We start from the raw sequence: 12435 nt of genomic DNA, 5'->3' as shown, positions 1-12435 counted from the left end.
CAAAAATTTCACTAAGCTACCCAAAGGAGATGTGACAACCTCACCCTTAGATTATGACAACTCTTAAATCCCCTCTGAGGTTATCCTTCTATCATAGCATTCATTTAAGTCCCTAGCACAATTCCCACACTAAAAGAAGCCAAAAACCAACGCTATGGCTTTGCCTTTGGCATGCCAAAAACGTAAAAGCAACTCACATATGAAGATTGATATCTCTCTATATATGTGTGTGTCTGTACGTACATATATATGTATATATTTATATATGTATATGTATGTATGTATGTAGATATATAGATAGAGAGAGAGAGAGAGAGAGGGCTTGCCCAATGGACGTTGCATGATGCATCTATCTATTTCATTGGCCATTCACAGGAATCATGTGTAATGATTTTGCAAAAGTAGACAAGTAATATATGAAGATGGGGGACAAAAAAGCCATGTATTATTTATTGCATGAACGTGTTACATGAAGCCATGAAGCCTGGTTGAGATAGGGGGATACTACGTGCATATATTTGACATATATATTAGTATTCCTCTCCGTCGTCTTCTCCGTCACCTTCGGTAGAGTCTGCGCCAACCTCCTCGAAGTCCTTCTCAAGCGCTGCAAGATCCTCGCGTGCCTCAGAGAACTCTCCCTCCTCCATTCCCTCCCCTACGTACCAGTGCACGAACGCCCTCTTTGCATACATCAAATCGAACTTGTGATCCAGCCTGGAGAACACCTCTGCTATGCTCGTGGAGTTGGATATCATGCACACCGCCCTCTGAACCTTGGCCAAGTCGCCTCCCGGCACTACTGTAGGTGGCTGATAGTTGATGCCGCATTTGAAGCCAGTCGGACACCAGTCCACGAACTGAATCGTCCGCTTTGTCTTTATGGTTGCCACCGACGCGTTCACGTCCTTCGGTACCACGTCTCCACGGTACATCATGCAGCACGCCATGTACTTGCCGTGGCGGGGATCGCATTTGGCCATCATGGATGCCGGTTCGAATGCGCTGTTGGTGATCTCTGCAACCGAAAGCTGCTCGTGGTAAGCCTTTTCGGCGGAGATGACGGGTGCGTAGGATGACAGCATGAAATGAATTCTCGGGTACGGCACAAGGTTTGTTTGAAATTCTGTTATGTCTACGTTGAGGGCCCCGTCGAATCGCAGAGACGCAGTCAGGGACGATATCACCTGCAGTTTCAGGCACCGGGTGGTGTTCACTACAGTCGCGTTGATGCAGCAGCGAAGCAAGCAGCCTGCTTATAGTGAAAGAGTATTACATGATTGAATATATCAACAGGCTTGCTTGAAGTCCTTTCAGTTGAGTTCATTACCTGGGAGATAAGCCGGTTCAAATTTGTGTAGGTCGGTCGCTCAATGTCCAAGGAGCGACGGCAGATGTCATAGATGGCTTCATTGTCTAGCATCACTGCGACATCAGTATGTTCCAATAGCGAATGCGTAGACAGAACGCTGTTGTAAGGCTCTACAACAGCGTTGGACACTTGTGGTGATGGATAAACAGTGAAGCCGAGTTTGGATTTCTTCCCGTAGTCCACCGATAGACGTTCCAGAAGTAAAGATCCGAGTCCGGAACCGGTTCCTCCTCCCACCGCATGGAATACCAAAAAACCTTGCAGTCCCGTACAATTGTCCGCCAACTTTCGTATGCGATCGAGACAAAGATCCACAATTTCCTTCCCAACTGCAGACGTGGAAAAAACTTGATTAATTAAGGTTCTCGGTAGACCATCGAAGTTAAAACATACTGCGAGGCACCTCACGACGATAATTTCATGTGTCTATAGGCAAAAGCATCATAGGAATACTTGTATAGTGGCCGCGAGCGAAATTGTTGGCGGCATCCTCTTTTCCACTAATAAGCTGCTCTGGGTGGAAGAGCTGACGGTAAGTCCCAGTACGAACTTCATCGATCACAGTAGGCTCTAAGTCAAGGAACACAGCTCGTGGAACATGTTTCCCGGCTCCAGTCTCACTGAAGAAGGTATTGAAAGCATCGTCGCCCCCTCCGACTGTCTTGTCGCTGGGCATTTGGCCATCCGGCTGCAATGCAACACATATACATACAGATCAGCGGTCAGCATCCCGTAGGCAAGAGACTCGACGTTGACAGATCAAACATGATATGTGATTGCCCCAAGCATTGTCTGCTGCTAGCACTTGCGAAACTACTGATTTCCTGATAAAACGATAAATCAAAATCGTCATATTTTGACTTTGCAAGTTGAGAAGCTCGCACTCTGATTCGGCTCCAACCTGAATGCCATGCTCGAGGCAGTAGAGCTCCCAGCAAGCGTTTCCGATCTGGATGCCGGCTTGGCCAATGTGGATGGAGATGCACTCTCTCATGGTGGAAGGCGAGGACGAGAAGAGGTCGAGGCCTGCGTGCGATGGCTGGGTCTCTCTCTCGCGCTCGCTCTCTTCGTTGTGGCTGCGACTTGGTGGTTGACGGATATAGTATTTATGGAGGGGAACACAACTGTCAACCGTCGAGCCCGAGATCCTAAGAGCTTCAGCTGCCTTCCGCCGAACTACCCAATAACTAACCGTTTACACTTAAAGCATCGAGGCGCACCGCCTGAGTTTAGTGAAAGGAGCTTTGAACATTCTCTACTCTTTTGCTATCATTTTAGCACTTATATTCTCTCAAAGTTTGCATAAGAGATTTGTCACTCCTACACCAACACCGAGGCTTTTTCTATCCTTTATTTGCAAAGCTTTTAGGTACTTAAAATTTTTTGAACTTAAAGAAAAAAGAATTTCATCAATAGCCAAGTTGCTATTAGAATAACCCTCGATATAAACGCCAATATTTCCATCGATATGCTCCATGGTCATTGGTGGCTATTGTACCATGATGAGGTTGCAAATATTTTTACAAAAAGTGGTTTTTCATATCTTGCAAAAACATACTTCTTTGTACTTTTGATCATTTAAAATATGAAAATATTGGGAACTTCCATATCAAGATTGGGGGTCACTATTTGCTTGGGTGTAGCCATTTTTGGTGAGGTTCAAGGAATTTTTTGTATATAGGTATCCTGCATAAGCCATAACTTATGCATTGCTCAACAAAATTTGGCAATCTTTGTCCTCAAGTTGTAGACACATTTCAAATTTGAACATGACATGACTAAAAGTTTTTGGAATAAGAATTTGGAACGAGACCGTTAAAGCATTACAAGTGCTATGTTGCATGTGAAGCATGCATCTTGAAGACTATAGGATATAACAATTTATTCAAAAACATGAAAATTTTATTCCTGTATATACATGCAACCAAGTAATCATTCAAAAGTACACTACAGGAGCTTCTCCTCAACCCAAGGACACACCTAAATGAGAACATTAGGCATGGGTTAATGGCCCTCCAATGTTGTGCTAAAGTGTTGCACACCCATTTGAGGGCACACTCCATAACTTCTTTTAATTTGTTGAAAACCAAAGTGGATTAGCATGCATCCTAAAGACTATAGGATATAGCAATTTATTCAAAAACATCAAAATTTTATTCTGTACATACATGCAACCAAGTAATCATTCAAAAGTACACTACATGAGCTTCTCCTCAACCCAAGGACACACCTAAATGAGAACATTAGGCATGGGTTAACAACCCTCTAATGTTGTGCTAAAGTGTTGCACACCCATTTGAGAGCACCCTCTATAACTTCTTTTAATTTGTTAAAAACCAAAACGGATTGAAAATTTAGAATCTAAACTAGTGGGACTACTGCATGGTGGTCGTAAAACATTAATAGTTATTGATATTGGTATCTATACTGCATGGTGGTCTTAAAACATTGATAGTTGTTGATATTGGTATCTAGATTCACCCTAAAATGGAAGAAGATAAAAATGTGCAATTTGTGTATGTGCAAAGATTTTTTAACAAATCCAACACTATTTATAATTTTAAACTGTTTCTTTTTTTCATGCACTTGCTTGCTATATGGCTCATAAGCACGCCAAAGGTCATTGCATTTCATAATGCACGACATCAAACCGAATAGTGTGTCCTTTGGCCTATTTGTGTTTTGAAGTATTTTAGGCACATTGCACTTGTTTGGGATATCCAATTCTTCTGATGTGTATCGCCGGAGGAGGAAAAATCGGCAGCTGAAAATTTTTCTACTCCCGTGAATTTCACATTTTCACACCTTCCACCCATCGAATCTTCGAATATTAAGTACTTGCAACGTGTCCCCCATGCAAACGCCCTGCAACTCGCACGCATATTGAGGGCACCTCGACGTGACCTTGCTGAGACTTTGGTTTGGCATTAATTTCTTTCGCGTACAAGGTAGCTTCTCTGGGTCTATTCTGGACTGATTGTGGCCATGGCCTCAATAGCAACATGCAGCTTGTCATGGCTTACAAGAGAAGCATACAGAGGCTGCAAGACAAGAAAGCTGAAAAGCCTAGTCAAGGCACAAGGAATAGATTGCAGGTCGAGGAAAGCAATGGCATGGTATCAAAACAGCAACGTAAGACACTTTTGCAACATTTGCAAAGGAAGAAACAACGAGAAGAAATAAGAGCCCTTGCAGAGCAACACAACAAGAAGCAATTGTTGTAGATGCATGCATTTGATCATTGTCATTGGAGCAAAGAACACAAGCTATGGTGTCATGATTGGTGGGAGCATTCGAGGTAGCAACATCAAGCCATTCAAGTGAATACCAGTCTTGAGTCTTCATAAGCTTTAGCCCACACCCTAAAGTTTGTAGAGTAACAACCCTACCAACATCTCGGGAGATGCATGCCCAAGAGGCGATGCTCTCTAGCTTGAGAAATGGCCTACAGAAAGTAAAATGGCCGGTGTGATGGCTTAGATCAATTACCTATAAAGAGGGTGACATTAGCTATGTTGGTGTCCCCTGAAACAAAGTAGAAATGACTTAGGCACACAATGTCAAAGATGTTGTCAATCAGAAGGACTAATGTGGCTCCAATGGTTTAACATAGAGCAAAAGTAATGCACGATCGACATCCCAATTCGAGAAGTCTGTGGGCTTCAATAGAATGTAAGAAAAGGAGAGACAACCTAAGTGCAAAAGTCATTACTAGAGTGACAATGTTTTGGCATGAAAATATGAGAGTTTCTCCTAATAAAAAGGACATCTCTAAAAAGTGGATGGGAGGCAAGGTGTTTGAGGAGCACATCATACATATGCTTGATACAATGCAGGTCAGTGGTGCCTAAACTAGCTCAGTGGTTGTTTGTAATTGAGCTTTGGGATAGTTTACTTGTTTCATTTCTTAAACCAAGCTTGGACTAAGTGTGATTGTCCTAAACCAGCCCGATGGTTGAAACATCATGCAACCATAGGTTGGTTCAGCTCAAACCCTAGTTATGTGATTGCCCTAATCCCAACATGGTTGAATAGACATTAGTTGTTGACCAATCTGATGGCGTGGTTGAGCAAAAATTAACAGTAATATATTTCACTCATATTTTGCAATAGAAAAGTAATATATTATTATTTTACTAAACCAGCCTAGTGGTTGGAACATCATGCAACAGTGGTTGCTTTAGCTCAATCACTAGTTATGTGATTGTCCTGAACCAGCGTGGTTGAATAGATATTAGTTGTTGATGGTCCCGATGGTTGAAATTACTGTGTTTCTTAGTACTTAAATTAGTTAAGTTTAATTTCTTTACTATTCGGGTCATATACCACTTAATTTCTAGACCGGGATGGCTTGGACTTAATGTGATTATCCTAAACTAGCCCGGTACTGGCTCAAGACAAATAGCAGTTACTTATTAAAATTGTGAAATTCAAAAAAATGAAAAGCAATATATTGTTATGTTCTAATTGTGAAATGTTATTTTCTAATTGTGAAAATCAGATATGAAAGAAATATACTTGTTATTGTCTAATATGTGAAATTGAGACCTTCAGGCTAAACCTGCCCGGTGGCTGAAATTGTGACAGTGTTCTAAACCAGCCCAGTGGTTGAAATTGTGACACTCCTCAACTAGCCCTATAGTTGAAATTTGGATTGTCCTTAATGTGTCCTAAACTAGCCCGATGGTTGATTGTCCTAAACGTGTCCTAAACCAACTCAGTGATTGAAATTATGACTATCCTAAATCAGCCTGGCAATTGAAATTTTGATTGTCCTAAACCAACACAGTGTTGAATTTTTTTTGCTTCTAGTAGCTTGCTTAGTTCAATTGTTAGATGATTAGTTCAATTTAGATTCATTATATACTTTAATTAGACCATGTTTTTGCACGTACTGTGTTTTGTCTTATTTTAGTAGTGCAAAAAGGGGGCTCACTGTACTATTGTTCCATTTAAAAGAGGGCTCATTGTTCTATTGTTCCATTTAGAAGAGGGCTCACTATTCTAGTGTTCCCACATGTTGCGTCAACAGGTGGAGTTGTATCTCAAGTTTATGGATCAGAATCCTGACATTTCAATTGGATAGAGGAACTTTGAGCATTGTAAGCCCTGGGACGAAGCCCTGGGATGTCAAGATACTCAAAGATAGGATTGTCTGTTGTTGCAAAACACACATAGACTTTGACCTCGCCCAGCAAGCTATGAATGACTTGAGATCTGGCCGTGTTGGAGCATTGCTCCATGGAGATCAATGCCCATGTCTCCCTGATGAATGTGCATTCTATAGGCCACTTAGATCCTCATCATGTGTTGCAAGGGAGAGCAGGTTTTGTAGCCTATGGTCTCTATGGGAGCCAGTGGTTTGTCCAAAGGGAGACCATGAGTGGCACCACATTGAATGCATTCGTGGCACATGCAAGCATTGCAATTTGAAGCTAAAGAAGAAGACATTTCATGTCTGTCTAAATGAAATGATGGAAGATAACCATGTTGCTCTAAGACAGAGGAGATTTGAAAATGCCAATGTTGAAGGATCAGATTAAAAGAGATGGCTACTATCGTATAAGAGCATTAAGCCAAGGGAGCTTATATTAGGTCACGTAGTTCAATCCATCCCAAAATATGTGCTTCATAATTTCACGACAGCTGGCAGGATATGCAATTCAGGATGTGCCTTCCTAATTTTTTCCATGACACTATTGTCTCTATCATAGATTTTGCTGAAAATTATTTATTTCAAGAACACAATGAGATACAAAGTGCTCATCATTGGTATAACAAACAAATAAAAATTCTTGTGCCTATCACGTACAGTCATTTGCTTGATTCTTCTACTCGACTGATGCCAATCTGCTTGCTAGCTCACAAGAGTCCAGGTCAGTGCAACGCACATACCATTTCTGCATTTCAAATGATAGGGAACATGACATCTTATTTGTGCAGCACGCTTTTCTACTGCATTGGGAATGGATGAAAAAGGAAAATCCCCATGCAAAAAATATAAAATAACATTGAAAGTGGTTAGATGGTACTGCCTCTCAATTTAAATCAGCCCGTGATTCTACTTTGTCTCAAGCTTCAAATTCTTGACCAGTCTGAAATTTCTTTGGGTCTAGCCATGGCAAGGGTGAACATGATGGATGTGGTGTCATTGTTATTAATCAAGCTCTATTTAAACACCAATTAACATTCCCTCGAGAAAAGCTCAATGATGCCCATGATACTATAACATGGCTTACAACCAACATCTCCACATGCGTGCATTCAGCATACAGTAAATTGAGCCTTCAGAATAGTGTAGTACGTAGAGTGTTCCATGAAGTAAAAGTGGATCAAGTGCAAAGGAGAAGCCAGTGCGGTTGCGGAAAATTAAGAAGTTCGTGTGGTTTGCATAGCATATGGGGCTTTTCAAACAACCACCTAATTAAAACAAGAAAACTTTATTGTTTCTTTAGTGCATGTATCATAGGGGATCATGATAATTGTGAGAACATTGCAACTATGAAGACATAGGAGTGACTTCAAGTTTTCCCTCTACGTTCAAATCGAGTGACAAACAATGGAGAGACAAACAACGACTCACTGACTGTCTAGAAGAGGAGGATAACTTTGCAATTGTCGATGCCTCTGGAGAGAACGAGGAAGATGACACATACTTTGTGTTTCAGTGCACAAAACCTAAGCACAAGGTTAAGGAAGTATTTAAGGATAATTGGGAAACAACCTATGAGAAGTGCGATGTAGTAGTTGGAGCTTTTTGGTACAAAAAAATATCCAAGAGAGGCCACAATTACGAATTGCTACATAAGAGTCCACAAACATTTGTGTACTCTCGTCTAGTAAGAGCTATTAAGTTCCAAATGCAACGACCTATGCCACAATGAAAGAAGGGCAAGAGTGTCTCCAAATTGGATTTAGACACGTATGAGCACATCTTGGGGTGTCTTGGAGCGGTGGACAAGGGCGACTAAGATAGTACTAAGAAAATGTAGTCTCATTGCAAGAAAACAATATTTCACTTATCTTGGAAAAAGGAAAATGTATTTGAGACTACGCTTCAATTAGTAAATCCCAAACTAACCATCACGCTTGTTTTTGTAATTGTTTTTATAAATCCCAAACGATAAATCCCACGCTTGTTTTTAGTATATCTCAAACAACCACCACATAGGTTTTATTAAATCCCATAACGAATCCACAAATCCTAAATGAATGAATTGTATGCCATTCATCTTGTAAGAATAGAAGCAAACCACCGCATTGGTGACAATCAATATCCTAGTGTGCAATCAACCACCGCACTGGCAACCACTTATCTTGCACTACCGCTGTGCTATCCTAAAATTCGTTGCAAAGTGCTATACTAAGGCAATCCCCTTTCAGCTGGCTATCTTTAACTGTCATATTTCAACCACCAGGCTACTTAAGACATTAGAGTAGTCCTATTTCATCGCTTCATCCACCTTGTGTATTAAGCAATTGTGTATCAAATTGAGATCCATCCAAGTTTACTTTGGTCAACTAAAATAAGATCGGTTAGTAGTTTACTCGAGTAGACCTGAGATGATTCGTATATGCTCACAAAGTATTATGCTCACATATTATTGACATTAAGAATAAACTAACTGTCTTTCCAGAGACATTTAAGTATTAACATGGAAGCATGTCAACACAAAATCATGTATTATGAGCACCATATATCATGGATGATGGTAGTCCGAGAAATTCCAAAAGTCCAAGAAATGCCTGCAAGATTTTACTCTCTCAAAAATACGATGACATTTTGTGGCTCATGGAAATTCCAAACTCTCACTACAAGGCACATGCCGTTTTTCGATAAAAATACCGACATTTTTTACACTACAAAGTTTTTTTTTAATGGGCGCAAAGGTCATTATTTACGTTGCTATATAAGCATCCCTATATAAGACTCTGGTAAAGGTCAGTATATAGCAACACTAGTAAAGCATCAGTATATATCGATCCTTAACAGAACTTTAAAAAAACATTAGTGGGACAAAACAGGGCCACAACAAGCCCTATTTTGCCCCATTAATGTTTTTTTTTTTTGCATTAAAAAAAAGAATGTTTACAAGCACATAGGCGAGATAAAACTCTCAAACTTTGTTTGTTATAACAAAATTTTCCTTGTGAAAGGGGTGATACAAAATGGCTCAAATGAGCTGAGAGGCAAAAGCATATACATGCCGAAGTATATACAACCTTGTTTGTTAAAAAAATTCCCTTTCAAAAAGGGTGATACAAAATCACTCAAATGAGTCGACAGACAAAAGCATATACGTGATGAAGTATATACAAACTACTATTACTACTACTCATCCGAATCATCGAAGTCGTCATCATCATCGTTGTGGTTGCCCTGGCCTGATCCCTGGCCCTCATGAGCTTTGCTTGATCCCTAGCCCTCGTCAAAGCCATCTAAGCCAATCCTAATCCACCGCTCACCTCTCCTGATGGGTTCGAGTTTGCACCCTAAGAGTGAAACCATATTGATTGGAAATAAGATTGGAACTTAAAGAATAAGACAATTTAAAAAGTGAGATTACAAGTAGGAGTAGACTTATACTGAGCGAGCAGCCACCTCATCCCAATCGACTACCACTCCCTACGCCTCCATCTCAATAAACCACAACTTCACTCCTATGCGGAATGCACGTCTCGTCTCTTCGTTTGTGGGAAGGTGACCCATCGTAGCTTGTTGTGGACCCAAATTACGAGAATTATATAAATTGCATGCAATATGTAATAAAATAAATAGAATAATAAATTAAATGAGAAGAAGTAGACTTACCACCCATGCCTCGAACATGGCCGTTCCACCACTATCGAGGTGCGAAGTATCTACGGTGTCCAACCATCTCCTCATAGCCCTTCTCTAACTGTCAAAATTTTGGGGGTGGTCCCTGTACTCCTTCTTCAAAAACTTCCAGTCATCTTTATCTGCCTAGCTAGGTTTAGCCTTCTTCTTTGCGATGGTAGTTCACAAGATTGACCTATGATGCTTCAAGATAGCACACATGCGCTCTCGCGTGTAATTGTCATTGAACTCCCAATTGGAGGTTAGGGTATTGTCTTTTTAACGCACAGCCCAAAACCACCAGAAAGACTTGCATTGGAAAGCATACATTGCAACCTTTCTTGAATGGTGTGGTTCATCTTAATTGCAACTAGATTCTGTTCTAGAGTATGAGGAGATGTGAGCTCCCTCTTGACCCCACGTGTATCACAGAAATGCTGAAAGTCGTGAGAGATATACTCTCCACCATTATCAGTCCGTAGGCATTTAAGAATTCTACCTAACTGATTTTCAGCCAAAGCCAAACGTTTCTGAAATACATGGAACACATCACTCTTTTGAGCTATAGCATAAGCCCACACTTTCCTAGTTGCATCATCAATGAATATCACATTGTATTTAGCCCCACCTAATGACTGTGTAGGCATGGGACCACATATGTATGAATGCACCAAATTAAGCCTTTCAAGCTCTTTATTTCCCCTTCTTTTATGGGCCGATTTAGTTTGCTTCCCATAGAGACAATGCTCACAAAATTCAAAGTCAAAAACTCAAATGATGTACATAACCCAAATGGCATAAGAGTTTCATTCCATTTTGGCTCATGTGCCCCAACTTGCAATGCCACAAAGAAGTACTTGGCTGCTCGGTTATTGCAACAACATGATCAGACACCCCTGATACCAATTGGCACCCCTTGCTAAAACCATAGAGCCCTTCTGAAGTTTCTAACTCTGAAAGCCAAAAGTGGTTTGAAAACCAGCATCATCTAGTTGACCTCTACTAAAATAAGACTCTTGATCAGCTTAGGCACAGGGTTCACATTTTTCAGAACAAATGTAGACCCATTTGCAAAAGAAAACTTTATCTCATCTACTCCCACTATGTCACATGAATAGTTATTTCCAAGATGCACACAACTTGTCTTTCCACTATTACAAGTGGAGAACCATTCCCTATGGGGATTAACATGGAATGAAGCACCAAAATCCAAAATCCAATCCTGAGAATATGCATCATCTAAAGTGGTAAGAAAGTATGTAGGTAGACGAGAATGTCATTGTCACTATTATCAGTGATGACTGCATTGATCTCCTTGATCTTCATTTTTCCTTTTCCTCCCTGGGACTCTCTTCCTCCTTATTTGCACCCCAATTTGCATTATTTTTCTTATCCTTTTGCTCTCTTTTTAGCTTGTAGCAATCCTTTTTCATGTGGCTATTCTTGCCATAGTGGTAACACTCAATATTTCGTGCCCTGGATTTGCTACAAGACTTCCCACTTTCTTGGGAATTCCCCCTGAATTGTGATGCAACCCTTTGCACATTTAAGGTTGCATCCTGCTTGTTGCCATCCATAGACTTCCATCTAATCTTCTTGGCCAACAAGCTACCCATAACATCATCAGACTTCAATACTCCACCAGGTGCAAAGTTACTGACATCTATATAGAAGGTATCCCATGATGATGGCAATAAACACAAGAGAAATATTGACTTAGTCTCCGCATCAAAATTCATCTTTTGAGCTTGAAGCTGGCTAAAAATAATATTGAATTCATTCAAGTGAGAAGCAATGGAGACCCCTTCCTTCATCTGCCACTCAAACAACCTCTTCATGAGGTTAACTTTATTAGAGGCAGTTTCCTTTTCGTACGTGGCACATAATTTCTTCCACAAATCTTCCGTAGTCTGCTCATTTACTACTATGAAATAAACCGACTCTGCAAGATGAAGTCTAGCAGTAGACTTTGCTAATGCATCCAACTCATTCCAATCATCCTCAGACATATCTGCAAGCTTAGCTCCAATCCCTACCAAGGTTTACTCTGCTTCTTTTGAATAAGCACATCCCTTATCTGTTCTTTCCACAAAGAAAAGTTTGTCCCATCAAAATTTTTAATGCTGAAAAACTCCTTTTCAAACATGGAAGAGGATTCCATGATGCAAATGAAACAAAATCCCAAACGCTAGTACCTGCAAGAGAGAAATTATACCAAATAGCAAGTGCACCCAAATATGTCTGC

The 12435-nt window shown here is 40.5% G+C and overlaps 1 protein-coding gene across 1 annotated transcript; it reads right to left on the bottom strand.

Annotated features, from left to right (window-relative positions):
• Positions 1-530: 530 nt before the first annotated feature.
• Positions 531-2366, bottom strand: LOC147892291 (tubulin alpha chain). Its single transcript, XM_087387915.1, has 4 exons — positions 2274-2366; positions 1826-2060; positions 1331-1701; positions 531-1187 (listed from the first exon to the last, which is right to left on the bottom strand). The coding sequence occupies exons 1-4, from the start codon at positions 2364-2366 to the stop codon at positions 531-533; spliced, it is 1356 nt and encodes a 451-aa protein (XP_087244041.1).
• Positions 2367-12435: the final 10069 nt, after the last annotated feature.

This window comes from Dipteris shenzhenensis, chromosome 17 (assembly GCF_047967505.1).
Source record: "Dipteris shenzhenensis isolate YYH24624 ecotype China chromosome 17, Dip_SZ_1.0, whole genome shotgun sequence".
Lineage (NCBI taxonomy): Eukaryota > Viridiplantae > Streptophyta > Polypodiopsida > Gleicheniales > Dipteridaceae > Dipteris > Dipteris shenzhenensis.
This window is presented reverse-complemented; position numbering and strand designations above follow the sequence as displayed.

Coding starts and splice junctions, on each gene's coding strand:
- LOC147892291 (XM_087387915.1), bottom strand. CDS start 2,366: ATGAGAGAGTGCATCTCCATCCACATTGGCCAAGCCGGCATCCAGATC. Junction 2,061..2,273: donor GCCTCGAGCATGGCATTCAG/GTTGGAGCCGAA, acceptor GTTGCATTGCAG/CCGGATGGCCAAATGCCCAG. Junction 1,188..1,330: donor TGAACCGGCTTATCTCCCAG/GTAATGAACTCA, acceptor CTGAAACTGCAG/GTGATATCGTCCCTGACTGC.